We start from the raw sequence: 17,284 nt of genomic DNA on the forward strand, positions 1-17,284 counted from the left end.
ATATAAAATTATTGGTGAGGTATTTCCCTTTGTCTTTAAGATCTGCTTCATATTGTACTCGAGTTTGCCACTATTCTTCCTTTCTAGAAGTTGATATGTAGGCTCTGTGCCTTCTGAAATCAAATCATCATGGGATATTTCATTAGTGTTATCAGTTTCAAGGAAAGATGTTACCTGAATCACTTCCTCAGTAGATGATTTGTGTGGTACTGGAGCTTAAGCAGGCAAAATCTCATAAAACAGTTCAATTTCCTCCTCTTGATTTTGACAGCGTGGAAACAACTGATCGTTTTTCTCTAGTGATCGGTCGCTGTCTTTTGATCACCGGTCGTTTGGAAGAAGGTTCTCCTTGTTCGAATAACTAAGGAGTAACGACCGATCGCTTTCCATTGGTGACCGGTCGTTTTGAAGCAAAGTAACGTCTTGGGGAAAAATTGAGAATTTAAGAAGTAGTGGATTCTCGATTCCCCTCTTGTGCTCCTGAAAAATATAAGTCAGGTTCCTGAAACACAACATCCATAGAGGTATAGACCTTCTAACTAGGAGGATGACAACACCGGTATCCTTTTTGATGAGGTGCATTGCCAATGAAAACACAGTTTTTGGCTCAGGGATCCAATTTTCTTCGTTGGTGATCATGTAAAGGGACAAATACAACATAGCCGAAAATCCGGTGTTCCAGGTTTGGGGTAAGAGGTATTTGGATATGGTGGTGAAGTGTTTGAGGTGGTGTTTGGAAATTTAGGATACTGGAGGGAATCCGATTGATGAGGTATGCTGCAGAGACGACGACTTTTCCCCAAAGAAAGAGGCACGAACTACTTCCAATAAATGTTTGTTCTTTCTTTCAGCAACTCCATTTTGTTGGGGAGTGTAGGGGAACGAGCATTGATGTATGATGCCATGATCTTGTAAGAACTTGTTAAGATCATGGTTGAGAAATTCTCCACCATTGTCAAACGGAGAACTTGGGTTCGGGCCTAAAACCGTGTTTCCACCATTTTATGGAACTGTTGAAATTTTAAACTGAGTTCCCCTTTAGTTACATACGTGTGCAATCATCTATAAACGAACTATCGAGCTCATGTCGAAGTGGCAATTTTAGCAGGTCCCCAAACATCATAATGAATAAGAGAAAATGAAACCAAACTCTTATTTGAACTTAATGGAAACGAGATACGATGGCTCTTAGCGAATTCACACGTATCACACTAAAAGCTGGAAACATCAAGATTGGAAAATGATGCTGGAAACAACTTCCTAAGATAACCGAACGACGCATGCCCAACATGTTTATGCCATAACCAAACTTTGTCTCTCTCCCCCTCATAACGAGTTCTACTGGTTGTGAAAGCTTGACCAACTTTAGTCTCACTATCCGATGCCCAGTCCAAGTAGTAGAGTTTGCCCCACCAAGTACCACAACCAATTGTCTTTCCCGTGAGGATGTCCTGAAAAACACAATGATTCGGCCAAAATGTTGCAGTACACCCCTAAGTAGTAGCAAGTTGTGCAACAGACAACAAGTTATGGTCCAAGAATGGAACAAGCAATACATAATCCAATTGTAGTGAAGTAGAGAAAGATAGAGAGCCCTTTCCAACCACAAGGGAGGAGATACCATTAGCATTAGACATCACAGACGGAGTGGATGATTTGAGACTAATAAGTTTGCAAGGATCAAATGTCATGTGATCCATAGCTCCCGAGTCAATAAACCATGCGGATTTTTGAGATGACGTATGAAAAACATAACCTTTGGTGGTGGCGATAAAAGTACGAGTCTGGGTAGCCGGGTCAACCGGATTGTCCGCATGTGCTTCTGTCAATCTGCAAGGACCGGAGAGAATCGTAGGCGGTCCTAACATCGCAGCGGAAGTAAGATGTGATATGAGGATGTGACGAATTTGATTGGAGGAATGTGATTTGACGAATTTGATGTATGAATGTGATGTAGGAATTTGATTTGGGAGGTATGTACATAAATAAGGTACAAACTAATGCAACTAGGAGGGTCATTTTTTATTATTATTTTTTATATAGTATAGCTAGGCGGCTATACTTATTTTTTGAAACGTGGCTTTAATCGATAGAGGTTCTTCTTTATTAAAAAGAAATAAAAAAGAGTACAGCCGGGCGGCTATACTCTATGCTGTTAATATTTTTTAAAAGACATGTGTTGACACGTGGCGGTTAATAAATAAGGGATCCTCTTTTTTTATTAAAAATCGTATAGCCGGGCGTCTATACTTATTTTTGACATGTGCTTTAATCGATGGAGGTTCTCCTTTATTTTTTTTATTAAAAAAAAAAAGGAGTACCGCCGCACGACTATACTCTATGTTTTTAATTTTATTATAAAAAAGACAAGTGTTGATACGTGGCGCCTAATGGGTGGGGGTCCTCTTTTTTATATTAAAAAATAGTATACTCGGGCAGCAATGGCTTATTTTTTTCAAATTTTTTTTCTAAAAACAGTATAGCCGTGCAGCATTGCCAGTTTTTTTTATTTTTAATTGTCTTTATTAATAACTAGGATAGATGAGCGGCTATAGTCTTTTACATATGTATGCATATATATATATATATGCACGTATTTTTCAACAATATATTTGTATTCTATAAACGTTTCACGTTTTCCTTAAAAGGCAAACATACAATAGTTGTATTGTATGTACGTATTTCTAATGTTTCATACACGTATTTTTTACAAAATTTTCAGTAAGACACAAAAAATTCACGTACGATACCAATAATTCTCACATACTCTCAAATCTAGTATATCCCCACGGCTATACTCTGAACAGCGCAAATGCGCCCACGTGTAAAATAGTATCGCAGTCCGGCTATACCTTCTTTTTTTTTTTTTTTTGGTTTAAACTGAGTATAGCCTAGCGGCTATATTATTTTTTAATATAAAAATAGTGGACCCTCATCGATTAGGCGTCACGTGTCAACAGAAGTCTATTTTTAAACAACAATATTAAAAACACGAAGTATAGCCCTTTTTTTATTTTAAAAAGAAGACCCTAGAGCGATTAAGCGCCACTTGTATAAAAAAAACAGTATAGCCACACGGCTATACTATTTAATAAAATAAAAAAGAGAAAAGGACCCTCCTATTTGCATTAGTTTGTACTTTATAAATATTAATTTACTAGTTTCAACATATCCAAAGTAGATATTAATGTTCAACTATATAATATTTCAATATTTTTTTTTATAACATATGTTATTCTTATTCAATAATATGTGAGAATTATTTGTATAATACGGGAATTTTGTGTGTCTTACTGAAAATTTTGTAAAAAATACGTGTATGAACCATTAGAAATACGTATGTACATGTACAATACGACTATTGTACGTTTGCTTTTTAAAAAAACGTGAGACGTGTATAGAACATGAATGTATTATTAAAAAATATACATGTAAAAACCTATAGCCGCTTGTCTATACTATTTATTAAAGACAAATTTTTTTTTTCAAAAAAAAAAAGTTACACCGCACGGCTATACATTTCTTAAATTGTCTTTATTAATAAATAGTATAGACGAGCGGCTACAGTCCTTTTTTATTATTATTTTTGGTATTAAATAATATCACCCGTGCGGCTATACTACGATTTTTTAATTTAAAAATAGTATAGCCAGTTGCCTATACTTATTTTTTGACACATGGCTTTAATTGATAGAGGTTCTTCTCTATTTAATAAAAAAGGTAAAAAGGTTTACAGTCGGGCGGCTATACTCCATGTTTTTTTTTTAAAAAAAAAGACTTGTGTTGACACGTGGCGGCTAATGAATGGGGGATATAATAAAAATATTATAGCGGGGCGGTTATACTTATTTTTTACACGTGGTTTTAATCGATAGAGGTTCTCCTTTATTAAAAAATAAAAAATAAAAAAATAAAAATAAAAAAAATAAAAAAAAGGAGTACCACCGCGCGGCTATACTCCATGTTTTTCATTTTGTAGTAAAAAAGACGTGTTGACACGTGGCACCTAATGGGTGAGGGTCCTCTTTTTTATATTAAAAAATAGTATCGGCATATGACTATACTCAGGTTTTTAAAATTTTAAAAATGTATAGCCGCACGCTATACTATTTGGGGCTGCTCAGTTTTATAGGGAATAGTATAGTCGTGCGGCAGTACTCGATTTTTTTCAATTTTTTTATAAAAATAGTATAGCGGTCAGCGTTACTGTTTTTTTTTTTTAAAAATTATCTTTATTAATAAATAGTATAGACGATTAGCGATAGTCTTTTACATATGTATGCTTATATATATGTGTGTGCGTATGTGTTTGTGTGTGTATAGGTATGTATTTTTCAACAATACATTCGTGTTCTATACACGTGTCGCGTTTTCTTTAAAAATCAAACATACAATAGTTGTATTGCACATGTACGTACGTATTTCTAATGTTTCATGCATGTATTTTTTGCAAAATTTCCAGTAAGACACAAAAAATTCACATATTATACAAATAATTCTCACATATTATTGAACAGAGCTGCTGGGAAGTGACAACACATGGGAAGGGATCAAGTTCCAAAAACAAAATATCAGAGAAACCAAGGGATGTTAACATGCAAGCTGCCAGGAAGAGAGGCACTCTTCAAACCAACATACACACCCCAACTCCTTCCTATCAGATCTAGCTTTGGAAAAATGAAGAAAACAAGGAAAAAAAGATGGCTGAAAGTAGAAGTTATCCACTGAGACAGCTGCGGAAAAGGGGGCCTTGAGCTCCAAAATTCCTAATTTTGTGCAAATAGATCTGGGAAGTCTTACCAAAATAGGAAAAAGTCAAGATAAGAAAGGAAAAGGGGAAGGAAACCTTGCTAAGTTGGGGAAGAAACCATTAGGGTTTCTTGGGGAATGGGGGTTTCCCGCAGCTATAAAAGAAGGTCCCCTCCACCTAGCAAAAACCAACCCAGGCTGAGAGAGCAAGCTTCCTCTCTTACTAGCAAAAATCCAGTAGCCCTATTCACTCTTCTTCTTCGTTCTTCTCTGTTAACAGACTATTTTCAAAGTCTGTCAAGCTGCCGGAAGAAGTAATGCCCTTCCTTTAGCCCCTTTTAGCCAAGATCATCCTGCAAACCTTGTCTCCCTCATCTTAAGCACTCCCATTTCTCCCTAGGAAGCCTTATTCTCCTCTCTGGTGCTCAACTCATGCTGACCTTGCTCCCATGCCACAATCTCCTCATGCTAAGCTAAAACTTTATCTGTAAGCAAGCATAAATCACCTGTAAGCAGCCCTCATTTTCGTTGGTGAAGGTAACCAGAACACTTCCTAAGGCTTTACTGCCCTTTCGAAGTGCTTTTGGGGCTTAATTTTTGAACTCAGGCACAGGGGGCAATTCCAGTAATTTCCGCTTTACGGCAGCCCAGCCCATTTGCAGCTGCTGGAAGAAAAAGACCCCCACAGTATTACATAGTGTAGCGGTGTGGCTATACTATAATTTTTTAATAAAAAATAGAAAACATACTCCATGTGGCTTTAATCGATAGAGGTTCTTCTTTATTTTTTTTAAAAAAATATTTAAAAAAAAAGGAGTACAGTCGGGCAGCTATACTCCATGTTTTTAATTTTTTTTAAACAACATCTGTTGACACGTGGCCGTTAATGAATTGGGGATCCTCTTTTTTAATTAAAAAATAATAAAGCCGGCCTGCTATACGTATTTTTGACATGTGGCCTTAATCAATAGAGGTTCTCCTTTATTAAAAAAAGGAAAAAAGGGGTACAGCCGAACGGCTATACTCCATGTTTTTAATTTTGTTGGTAAAAAGACATGTGTTGACACGTGGCGCCTAATGGGTGGGGGTCCTCCTTTTTATATTAAAAAACAGTATAGCCGTTCAGCTATATTCGGTTTTTAAAAATTTTAAAAAAATATAGCCATGCGGCTATACACTATTTTTTCCTTCTTTTTTTTTTTTTTAATAAAAGAGTATAGCCAGGCAGCATTACTGGTTTTTTTTTTTTTATTTGTCTTTATCAATATATAGTATAGATGAGCGGCTATAGTATTTTACATATATATGTATATGTGTGTGTGTGTCTCTATAAATATATATATATATATATCCTGTTTAATTTCGAAGTTTTCATTTTGTAATTTGTGACTCATATGTCTGAACTCTATTATCTCTTTTTTGACTGTTTTTATTTCCATTTGCAAATCTTGTAAAGTAACTTCTTTCTTTCTATTAAATCTTTCTAAAGTTGTCTTTAAGCTTATTTTGGGGAAATGACTTTGACTTGCATCTTCTTGTCCTATAACTTTTCGTAATTTTTTTAAATATTCAGGTTTTAACTCTGGATTGTCAACCTTACTAATTAGATCTATTAATAACTCTTCTTGTTCTTCCTGTTTCGTGAGCACACTTATTGACTTGGTTAAAACATTACAACATTTATCATTACATCCAAACTGGATTGGTGGAGAACTTGACTAAGAGTTTGAGGAGCTATAGTTTTCTGAGCTTGTTATTGAGATGTCATTTTCACTAAACTCAGAATTCCTTAATTCTAAAGCTTTGATTAACTGGGCTTTGTCTTCTTCTGAAATTTTGAATTGCTTTATGGTGTCTTTTCCTTTGCATTCATTAGCATAGTGACCAAATTTCTTATATACACACACACAGACACACACACACAGAGATATATATAGGTGCTTATTTTTCAACAATGCATTTGTGTGCTTTACACGTCTCGCGTTTTCTTTAAAAAGCAAACATACAATAGTCGTATTGTACATGTACGTACATATTTCTAATGTTTCATGCACGTATTTTTTACAAAATTTCCAGTAAGACACAAAAAATTCACATATTATACAATTAATTCTCACATATTTTTGAATAAGATAACATATGTTATAAAAATTATATTAAAATATCAGATAGTGGAAGATTAATATCTACTTTGGATATGTTGCAAATTAAGATCTATAAGGTACAAACTAATACAACTAGGAGGGTCCTTTTTTATTATTATTTTTTTGTATTAAATAGTATAGTCGTGGGGCTATACTACGTTTTCTTGGTAATTGCTTCACTTTTCAAACAACACTTACCTCAATTTATTCTAGAAGATGAGATTTCACGTCTACATGGTGCTGACTGCAACATAATATGCACACAAACTCGTCGTATTTCTACTGTGTCTGTTGCTGCTCGTATATCCTCTGATAGGGAAGAGAATCTTGGTGAAACTGTTGGTTATCAGATCCGCCTGGAATCAAAACGTTTTGCTCAAAAAAACCGTGAATTTTGCACCACTGGAGTATTACTTCGACAGCTGGTAATACAATTTTTCTGATATGTTTTCGACACTTGGTTGAGAATTGTACACTGAATGTTAGAAACATTTGATAGTAAAAATACCATCACAAAAACATTTTGTTTTTCATGCCATGCTTGTACTCCAAAGGCACCAAATTTTATGTACTAGTTTTACCTAAAAGCTTCATCATTATGGTAATGCACAGGGAATCATACTAATACTTGTAAGCTACACTATCTGAACATCTATTATGTTTCTTATGTTTGATGTTGACCTACAGGTTCAAGACCCATGCTAACTGGCGTGAGCCACTTGCTAGTGGATGAAATCCATGAAAGAGGCATGAACGAGGACTTTTTACTAACAATTTTGCATGAACGAGAATAAATTCTAGAAGACATTCTAGAGAAAACTCGTTATATTGACAACTTGGAAGGGGGAAATTCCAGGAGAAGAAGGAGACAGCAATTCCAAGAAGGATCCTTTAACTGAATTATTTGAGGCAATCCAGCAGTCCCTATCATTCTAAATATCATTTTCATTCCCATTGAAATCTACCTGCTTATATTGAATAACATAGACTTATAATCAATGAATGTATAAGGCTTTCATTCCCATTTATGGTTTGTCAAAATAAACATTTTATTAAATTTTATTGCTTTGGTGATGATTCCAGAGGCGAGGGCGTGCTGGCCGTGTGCAGCCTGGAGTTTGTTCATATCCAAAAATGATCCATGATACAATGCTCCAATATCAGTTACCTGAAATTCTCCGAACACCTTTGCAAGAGCTGTGCCTCCACATCAAAAGTTTGCAGCTTGGAGCTGTTGGGTCTTTTTTGGCTAAGGCACTTCAGCCACCAGATCCTCTTGCTGTTCAAAATGCATGCAATCGAACTTCTCAAAACTATTGGAGCTTTAGATGACATAGAGGGGCTTACTCCGCTCGATATGTATCAGTTATGCAAGTCTCTACTGAATATCAGCTCTGGTAGTTGACTGAAAAATCTAACATGACAGGTCGCCATCTTTGCACACTACCATTGGATCCAAACATTGGGAAGATGCTTCTAATGGGTTCTATCTTTCAATGCCTGAATCCTGCATTAACAATTGCAGCTGCCCTTGCTCATCGTGAACCTTTTGTCCTACCAATAAATAGGAAAGAAGATGCTGATGGTGCAAAACGATCCTTTGCTGGTGATTCATTCAGGTAAAGCTCATTAAGCTGAGCCGCATTGTTGAATTTTACAAGATTTATCTTGTTCCTCTTGCTTATTTTATTTATCTATTTAGGCGCTAGGTGGGTCTTTTTGAAAGAAAAAAAATAGTATAACCGCACGACTATACTTGATTTTTTTTAAAATTTTTTTTAAAAATAGCTATACTATTTTTATACGTGGGCGGGCTTTAGGTGAGTCCTTTTTATTTTTATTTTTTAATATGGTTTGAATACTTTGGGTTGTTATTTATTCTTCTCCATAATGAGGTATATATAGGAGTTTACATAGGAAGGTTTTACAAGGAATTAGATATAGTAAAGAATTATGAAAGTATCTTTTAATTGTACAATAATTTATCACTTATATAAAAAATAAGAAAGTAAATTCCTTAATTAATCAAGGAAATAAATCTCCTTGATTAATTATGAGATTCACGTCAACAAGTATAACTGTTCTTGGCATCTATTTTGTGCATAAGCTTGAGGCACGTTTTTGGTGATTCAAAGCAACTGCAAAATCATCATGAATTTTAAATAAAGCGAATGGTTATGGCCAAAATTTTAGGCCTTGTTTGTTAAACAGGATTAGGACAGGATTGGGCTATTTAGCACCAATCATGTCTTTAACAAAACAAGGGCTTAATTAAGACCTGGACTAATTTTGGTCCACTTGAAATCAAGGGCTTAATTAAGCCAAGTCCAAACCCATGTTATTGGTAGTCTTTTATTTATTTTTTTTAAGCTTAATGATAGTAGTGCAACAAGGTCGAGCAATTGGTATTCATTCAAAATGCTAGCAGAATAAAAGTAATATATAACAAAGCAAATAATAGAAGCTGTAATTCCTGAAGTTTATTAATTCATTATTATTATTATAAAACAAACATCCAGGACATTCTGTTGGCAATAGCACATTATTACCCTAGAGGAAAACCAGTTCCACAGAGACAACTGCAAATAAATTAATGATGGCATTTAGGCTCGAAGGCAAATGGGCCAACAGAGTAGAGGAAGAATGGGAGTTTTCCGGAGACAAATGGCTTCCCTGGCTTCAAGATGGCACCCCTTAGACCACCCTGGAAATCAGACGGCTTAGAGCACGAGGCAGATGGTGAAGAGACAAGCGAGACCTTGCACTTGTGGGCCCCATGGGAGGTTATGTGCTTGGGTGCCGTGATGAAGAAGTAACCCTTCTTGTCTGTCTTGGCTTTAACCACTAGTGGCTTCTTAGTGTCGTTGCACTGCAGCTTCACAGTAGCCCCTGCAATTGGGTTTAAATTTGTTAATTTGTAGAAGTTTATAAATCTAAAAGGTAGACGAATAAATTTGGATGACTAACCTTGAAGTGGTGAGGCACCCAAGAGGGTATCAACCTTAGAGTACTTGCAGGATTTGCAATAGACAACGCCTTGAACCGCTACAAAGCTCTTTGGTGGGAATTGTGGAGGGTGAACCGGGGGGTGGCTTGGACTGGGGGATGGTGAATGGTGAGTGGGAGGGTGGCTAGGGGGTTGAACCGGGGTGTGGCTAGGGGGGTGAACCGGTGCGTGGCTGGGAGGGTGACTGTGGTGGTGGTGACTTGGTGAGTGAGCCGGTGCATGGCTTGGAGGGTGAACCGGTGAATGGCTAGGAGGGTGAACCGGTGATTGGCTTGGTGGGTGAACCGGAGCTTGGCTGGGAGGATGACCATGGTGATGGTGGTGGTGAGTTGGTGACTGAGCCGGTGCATGGCTTGGAGGATGAACCGGTGAATGGCTTGGTGGATGAACCGGTGAATGGCTATGAGGGTGAACTGGTGCGTGGCTGGGAGGCTGGCCGTGGTGGTGGTGGTGGTAGTGGTGGTGATGGTGGTGACTTGGTGAGTAAGCCGGTGCATGGCTTGGAGGATGAACTGGTGCATGGCTTGGTGCATGAGAATTGGGTGCCAAAGACTCAATTTCTTTACCAAGCACAATGAAGCAGCTCAGTAGAAGCACTGAGAGCTGCATAAGCACTAGACCTTTTGCTTGAGCGAATCCCATATTTTCTTTTCTTTTTTTATCTCTAGTCTCTTTCTTGAGGGAGCCGAGAGAAGAGAGATCTAGAGATATTGAGTGAGGGGCTCAAGGAGTGAAATTTATAGGGGGGGTAAAAGAGAATGATAAAAGCAACTAAATCACTGACTCTTGATTTGTGGGAATTTGAAGTGATTGCAGGATGCAAAAATCTGTCAAGGAGCTTCATAAATTTTGCAATCATTCATTGAAATTCTAAATCAGGTTTTGTTTAAATCAGACATATGCATCTTGATTGATTTAATCAGTGATTATGGGATGTGTGAAAATTTGTCAAGAATTAGGCCCATATAATTGATACTTGATATGCCATGATCAAATTAGTTGCATAATATTTTCAATTTGTACATATTTCGTACAAATCACGGAAGCTAAAAAGGGTATTTGGTTTAATTTTAAATAATAATAATAATAATACCCAGTAATCCACCAATCCGCTTTGAAAACTCATGCCCAATTTAGGATATGAAGGCTCTTTGCTCCTTCTGTGATGAAGTTCAATTTTGGCATATTTATAAGGAAGTCAATTTCACGGCGGATTCTGTGGCTAGTTTAAGTCATGCTTTCAATCCTTCCCGTCTGTGGGAAAATGGGGTTCCTTTATATGTTGCAAACTCATTTTATTTTGATTTTTTGGGGCCTCTGTGCCCGAGAGGATTTCTCTGGTAATTTCCTTTTCCTCATAAAAAACATTGAGGCCCAATTAAAAATTATGCCTTATTATGAGGGCATTAAGGCTAAGTTGATTAAGTCCCAGTTCGGGATTGCTGTCACTTTTAAAAAAAAGTTGCTTATGCTGTGTTTTGAAAATAATTAGCTGTAAAGTAAAGCAGCTCTATGTTTGGTAAACAATATTTTTAAAGTGCTATTAGTACAAAAAGCAGTGTCAAAACTGTTTGGTCAATTTTAATATAAAATTGTTGTAACTATGAATAATGACTAAAATAGACATGATATTAAAAGTGTTATGTACTAATCATGTGGTGGTGGTGGTGGTGCTGGTGATGACAGTGGAGTTGGTGGTTGTGGTAGTGGCGGTGGTGGGGATGGCGGTTGTGGAGGTGGAGGTGGTGGTGGTGGTGGTAGTGGCAACATGGTGGTGGTTGTGGAGGTGGTGGTGGATGTGGAGGTTTTGGAGGAGGAGGTGGTTGTGGTGGTAGTGTTGGTGGTGGTGGTGGAGGTGGAGGTGGAGGTAGAGGTGGATGAGGTGGTGGTGGAGGTGGTGGTGGAGGTGGTGGTTGTGGAGGTAGTGGCGAAGGATGAGGAGGAGAAGGATGTGGAAGTGGAGGTGGTGTCATTTTTTTAAATGAATTATGGTATTTTGGGAATTAAAAAAATTCATTAAAGGTTCATCTTTGCTTCTTTTGAAAGCAGCTTTGAAAAGCAACCCATAGCCTGCTTTTAAAAGCTGCTATCAAAAGGCCACTACCTTTAAAATAATAGAAAAATTAGGTTTTAGACATAATTAAGTTTATTAATTAGTTTGTAAGATATTGGATATTTTAGTTTTAGTTTTAATACCTAAAAAAAATTTACTAATTTGGGTTAGCCCAAAGAGAGCCCAGATTCGTTGGCCCATTTGTAAACCTATACAGTAACTGACGCTTTTGCCCCTTTGTGTTTAAACAAGGCGCGACTTCTCTGTTTCGTTTTCGTTCTCGTTCGTTTGGCAGCAGCTTCGTGTTCTTCTCTGTTTCGTCTTCGAGCTCAGTTGTTTGGCAGCAGATTTCGTCGTTTGGCAGGCAAATTTCGTCTTCGAGCTCACTGACCACCACCAACGACGACGACGAGCAACGACGAGCAGCAACGGCGAGCAGCAACGACGACGAGCAACGACGACGAGCAGAAACCACCACCAACAACGACAACCACTGACGACTATCGAAGCGATTTTCACTCTCTTGGGAAAAAAACAGTAAGAAAATGACCCTCTAACACAGATTTGTCTTCGATTTTAGGGATTACACATTTTTGCATGTTGTTCTTTATGCAATGCAGTTTTTTGGAAAAATGGATGAATCGTTGGATTCAAAACTACTCTTCGTTTAGGTTTTGCTTCGTTTATAGGGATTAACCATTCAAAATCGTTGGATTCAAAATTTCTGGTTGTTTGTAGCAGATTTTGAACCAGAAACTGCATTGCAGTTTCTGGTTCCATAATTCACTTTCAGAGTGCTTTTTGCTAGGGTTTATGGGAATGTTATAACTGATCATGAAGTCAAACGTGTTTTGATATTCAGTACTTGTCTTTGCATTTTGATTTCTGGTTGTTTGTAGCAGATTTTGAACCAGAAACTGCAATGCAGTTTCTGGTTCCATAATTCAATTTCAGAGTGCTTTTTGCTAGGGCTTATGGGAATGTTATAACTGCTCATGAAGTCAAACGTGTTTTGATATTCAGTACTGTATTTGCATTTTGATTTCTGGTTGTTTGTAGCAAATTTTGAACCAGAAACTGCATTGCAGTTTCTGGTTCCATAATTCAATTTCAGAGTGCTTTTTGCTAAGGTTTATGGGAATGTTATAACTGCTCATGAAGTCAAACATGTTTTGATATTCTGTTTTTGTTTGTTGTTTTGTTTGCATTTTCAAGGCTAATGGAGGTGTGTGTCATTGCCAAGTGCACATATAAGTCGGAAACCATCATGTTTTCAGTTTCATCAGAGTCATCCATGGTTGATATTTTGAAGACTTTGTGTCTGAGGTTTAGGGGTTTGCAGTTGGGTTGTTTCACATTACGGTATTCGGTGCCCAGTTATCCGAGTTGTTTTCTAGAAACGGATAGCGATTTGGACTTGATGAGGACATTTTTGTTGATATCAAATGAGAAGACTGTTGATATTTTAGTGAAGGATTTATGCGGGATCAGTGAATATAGTGGTGATTTTTGTGTAAATAAGGAGTTGATAGCATGTGAAAAGGGCGAGTCGTCGTGTTCTAGTACTGTCGAAGACAGAAACGAGTTTTTGGGCAGGTCGAAGAGAGCAAGTGCTAAGCCTTTGTTGTCAAATGAGTGGGAGACATACATACATCATGTGGGGCAGAAGTTTGACGGTGGTGCAGAGGAGTTCCGGTTGAAATTGTGCAAGTACGCTCTTGAAGTAGGATTTAATTTTTTATATGCCGGCAATGACAAGAAGCGGGTGGTTGCTGTTTGTTCGAATAAGAAATTGGAGGGTTGCAGCTGGCGTGTTTATGCTTCTCGTTGTGAAGCTACTGCAGTTTTGTAATTCGGACGTTAAATAATGTTCATACATGTGCGGGTCGGATACGGGAATCAAAGAGTAAGATGATGAGGTCTCGTGTGGTGTCCTCCCTCATTGTGGACAGAATTCGTGCAAAACCAGAGCTGAAGCCAGTTGAGATTATACACGAGTTCAAAGATTATTATGGTATAGACATTTCATACTACCACGCATGGTTTGGCAAAGAGTTAGCTAAATTGGACGTTCACGGTGATGAGTCGAAGTCCTTCAACGAGTTAGTGTGGTATGCGGACGCCGTAAAGGAAACTAACACTGGTTCTCTCTGCACTCTTGATTGTGAAGCTGGAATTAATCGCTTTCGACGGTTTTTTGTGTCTTTTGGCGGTTGCATTGCTGGATTTCAATATTGCATACCCTTGTTGTTCATTGATGCTACGTTTTTGAAGAGCAAGTACAAGGGGCAGCTTCTCTGTGCTTCGGGAAAGAATGGAAATCAAGGTATGGTTACTGTAATGTATTGCAGATTTTCATTTGTTGCAATTTTTAGCAGAAACTGCATTGCAGTTTCTTGTTTCATAATTCGATTTTATTAATATTTTTTGCATGTCTGTGGGAATGTTGTAACTGCTCATGAACTTAAATGTGTTTTAAACTTAGTTTTAGTACTTGGATCATGGATTTGGCTTTTGGTTTCCTTTCAAATTTGAGCAGATTTGTTTTCATAAACTGCACTGCAGTTTCCCTTTTTTGCTTATACTTGTGCTTTTGGTTTTGTTTTGCAGGGTTTTATCCTCTAGCTTTTGGAGTTGTTGATTCTGAGACAGAGGAGAATTGGACTTGGTTTCTTCAACATTTGGCTTCTATATTGCTACCGATGGGGAGAGTGGTGACCTTTTTCTCGGACCGCAATCAAGGTTTGTTAAATGCAATGGGGTTTGTGTTTCCCGGATGGCCTCATTCTTACTGTTATTATCACCTCAAACAGAATTTGATATCAAAGTACCCAAAGTCAGGTTATGAGAAACTGCTCCAAGACCGTGTTATCAATTTATTTAGTAGATGCGCATATGCTGTTACGGAGGAAGAGTTTAAGGTAGCAATGGAGGAGTTGGTGATTGTTGGGAGTTCGAAAGTGAAGGCATTTATATCTGATTTGTCTAGAGATCACTATGCCAACGCATTTTTCAAAGGAATGCGTTATGGGGAGATGGCAAACAGTTTAGCGGAGTCCTTTAATAATTGGGTTGGTGTGTTTCGAGATTTGCCGGTGCTACCTTTGATAGAAGGGATTCGACAGAAATTGATGGTATTGAATTCTCAACGACGATTTGAAGCGGAGAAGTGGACAACAGTTTTGTGTCCGGAGATGGAAACTAGACTCTGGTGAAAATGCGGAGGCCGGTAGGACTTGGGCAGTTCGTCGTTCTAATTGCACTGTTTTTGAAGTATTTGCTGATTATTCTGTGATGGTTGATCTCGAGCAAAGGACTTGTTCTTGCCGTCTTTGGCAAATTGACGGTTTTCCTTGCACACATGCGGTGGCTGCAATCCTAGCAAAGAGAGATTCAGTTTATGATTACGTGGAGTGTTACTACAAAACCGACTTCTTTCAAAAAGCCTATGAGAGTCCTATTTTTCCTATTCCAGATATTGGGAAAGGATTGGGCAGCAATGGTTCTGCAGCTGGAGTTGTGCTTCCGCCAATTACAAAGAGGCCAGCCGGAAGACCACCAACAAAGAGGATCAAAGTTTTTGGTGAATTTAAAAGGCCATTGAAATGCAGTCGGTGAAGTGTTGTTGGGCACAATAGGAAGACTTGCAAGGCTATTATATGAACACTCCTTCTCATTTGACAATTTTTTATTTTAGATATGGTTTAGCGAATGTATAGTCAGGTTCTGCGTTGCACTTTTTGCAAAAACTGTATTGCAGTTTTAGTTGCTTGTAATTGGCTACACATCTTCTAATTGGATATTGTGATTCTTTTTTGAAGTTAATGAAAATTATACAATTGTTTAATGAGTGGATATTCGTTTTCGACTGCCATTCAATGCTTGTTTTCAGATTTTGAGCAGATTTTGTTGCAGAAACTGCATTGCAGTTTTTGTTTATTTCAAATTTTGTTGCAGAAACTGCAGTGCAGTTTCTGTTTATTTGTTGCAGATTATGAAAATTATACAATTGTTTAATGAGTGGATATTCGTTTTCGACTGCCATTGAATGCTTGTTTTCAGATTTTGAGCAGATTTTGTTGCAGAAACTGCATTGCAGTTTCTGTTTATTTGTTGCAGATTATGAGCAGAAACTACATTTCAATGCTGACCTACTTAAATGTGTTTTGAACAAAGTTTTAGTACTTTGATTATGGCTTTCGCTTTTGGGTTCTTTTCACATTTTTTGAGCTGATTTTTTATTTTTATTTATATAGATAAACTGCACTGCAGTTTTAATTTGTTGCAGTATTTTTGACCAGCAAATTCAGTGCAGTTTGTTTGTTTCCTTTTCGTTTTGTTGCATCCTGTTCCAAGATTATATTACAGTTTATATGTATAGGAAATATGTTCTCATATACCATAACTAGAAATATTTACAAACATCCACAAGAATTAAGATACATATTGCCTTGAGTTAACGAAAGGCAAATCACTAGAGAAGATTAATTACACAGTTTTTGTGGTGTAGGAGTTTTGTGACATATTGTGCTCGATATTCATTCATGAATTTCTTGTCCACGCTTTTTGGAATGGGCTGTCCTTGTGCTATTTTATCCATATAGAACATGACGAACATGCCGCAATCCAATCTGCAAATGAAATACGAGATTAGTTTTTTTTTGCTTTTGAATGATTTCAAACTGTAATGAATAGTTGAGTAGACACAATTCTTACGAAGATACAGTTTGTTGAGCACATTCCATGTCATCCTCAAATGGAAACTGCAATGGATTTTGCATAATCCATTTGAGAGTGAGTTCTTCAGTTAGAGTCAAATCTTTTTGTACAAGTGTTGGGGGCCCGTCCTTTTGCTTCACAATTGTTGGTTTTTTTTTAGTTTCTATGAACACTCGTGCTTGAGGTCTTATATATTCTAGCCACCCTTCAACAATATTAACCTGTTTAAAGAAGAAGAAAAAATGAGAAAAAGAAATGGTAATCAGTGCATTGCATATTATAGTTTTGGTCTGAAATTAGGCAGTATGTATAATACAGAAACTGCAATGCAATTTCTGTTTGTGTTTGTGCTGAGAAATTAAGACAGTTTCATTCCACTTACAAAGTTTCGAGCAATGTCAATGCACCTTTCTTCTTTTCTATGTCCCAACGATCTAAGTAAATGGAAACTGCATTGCACTAAATGGAAACTGCATTGCCTAAAACTCAAAATGCATTGCATAAGCCACTGTTTACTTACCAATATTAGGATAGTGCAACCCGAAACAGCTCCTATAGAGGCTTCTCCTCCCTTCTTTGCTTTTTCTATTGCTTTTGTGGTCAAGGATTCAT

General features: G+C 37.3%; 4 protein-coding genes across 4 annotated transcripts in view; 3 read left to right on the forward strand and 1 right to left on the reverse strand.

The window, feature by feature from the left end:
• LOC117633873 (carbon catabolite repressor protein 4 homolog 1) overlaps nt 1–17,284 on the forward strand; it is a 34,092-nt gene that overhangs the window by 604 nt on the left and 16,204 nt on the right. The gene's annotated exons all lie outside the window — the stretch shown is intronic.
• LOC117635356 (non-classical arabinogalactan protein 31-like) lies at nt 9,484–10,542 on the reverse strand. Its single transcript, XM_034369687.1, has 2 exons — nt 9,861–10,542; nt 9,484–9,782 (listed from the first exon to the last, which is right to left on the reverse strand). Exons 1-2 carry the CDS (start codon nt 10,540–10,542, stop codon nt 9,484–9,486), a joined length of 981 nt encoding a protein of 326 aa, XP_034225578.1.
• LOC117635357 lies at nt 12,179–13,805 on the forward strand. Its single transcript, XM_034369688.1, has 2 exons — nt 12,179–12,490; nt 13,169–13,805. Exon 2 carries the CDS (start codon nt 13,173–13,175, stop codon nt 13,803–13,805), a length of 633 nt encoding a protein of 210 aa, XP_034225579.1. The 5' UTR covers nt 12,179–12,490; nt 13,169–13,172.
• On the forward strand, nt 13,814–15,571 carry LOC117635358. Its single transcript, XM_034369689.1, has 3 exons — nt 13,814–14,279; nt 14,564–15,164; nt 15,268–15,571. The coding sequence occupies exons 1-3, from the start codon at nt 13,865–13,867 to the stop codon at nt 15,569–15,571; spliced, it is 1,320 nt and encodes a 439-aa protein (XP_034225580.1). The 5' UTR covers nt 13,814–13,864.

This window comes from Prunus dulcis, chromosome 7 (assembly GCF_902201215.1).
Source record: "Prunus dulcis chromosome 7, ALMONDv2, whole genome shotgun sequence".
NCBI lineage: Eukaryota > Viridiplantae > Streptophyta > Magnoliopsida > Rosales > Rosaceae > Prunus > Prunus dulcis.

What these genes read in the sequence shown, in the direction of transcription:
- LOC117635356 (XM_034369687.1), bottom strand. Translation starts at nt 10,542, where the DNA reads ATGGGATTCGCTCAAGCAAAAGGTCTAGTGCTTATGCAGCTCTCAGTG. An exon ending in GGGTGCCTCACCACTTCAAG is followed by an intron (nt 9,783 to 9,860) that starts GTTAGTCATCCA and finishes ACCCAATTGCAG; the next exon opens with GGGCTACTGTGAAGCTGCAG.
- LOC117635357 (XM_034369688.1), top strand. Translation starts at nt 13,173, where the DNA reads ATGGAGGTGTGTGTCATTGCCAAGTGCACATATAAGTCGGAAACCATC.
- LOC117635358 (XM_034369689.1), top strand. Translation starts at nt 13,865, where the DNA reads ATGATGAGGTCTCGTGTGGTGTCCTCCCTCATTGTGGACAGAATTCGT. An exon ending in GGGAAAGAATGGAAATCAAG is followed by an intron (nt 14,280 to 14,563) that starts GTATGGTTACTG and finishes TTTGTTTTGCAG; the next exon opens with GGTTTTATCCTCTAGCTTTT. An exon ending in GAGATGGAAACTAGACTCTG is followed by an intron (nt 15,165 to 15,267) that starts GTGAAAATGCGG and finishes TCTCGAGCAAAG; the next exon opens with GACTTGTTCTTGCCGTCTTT.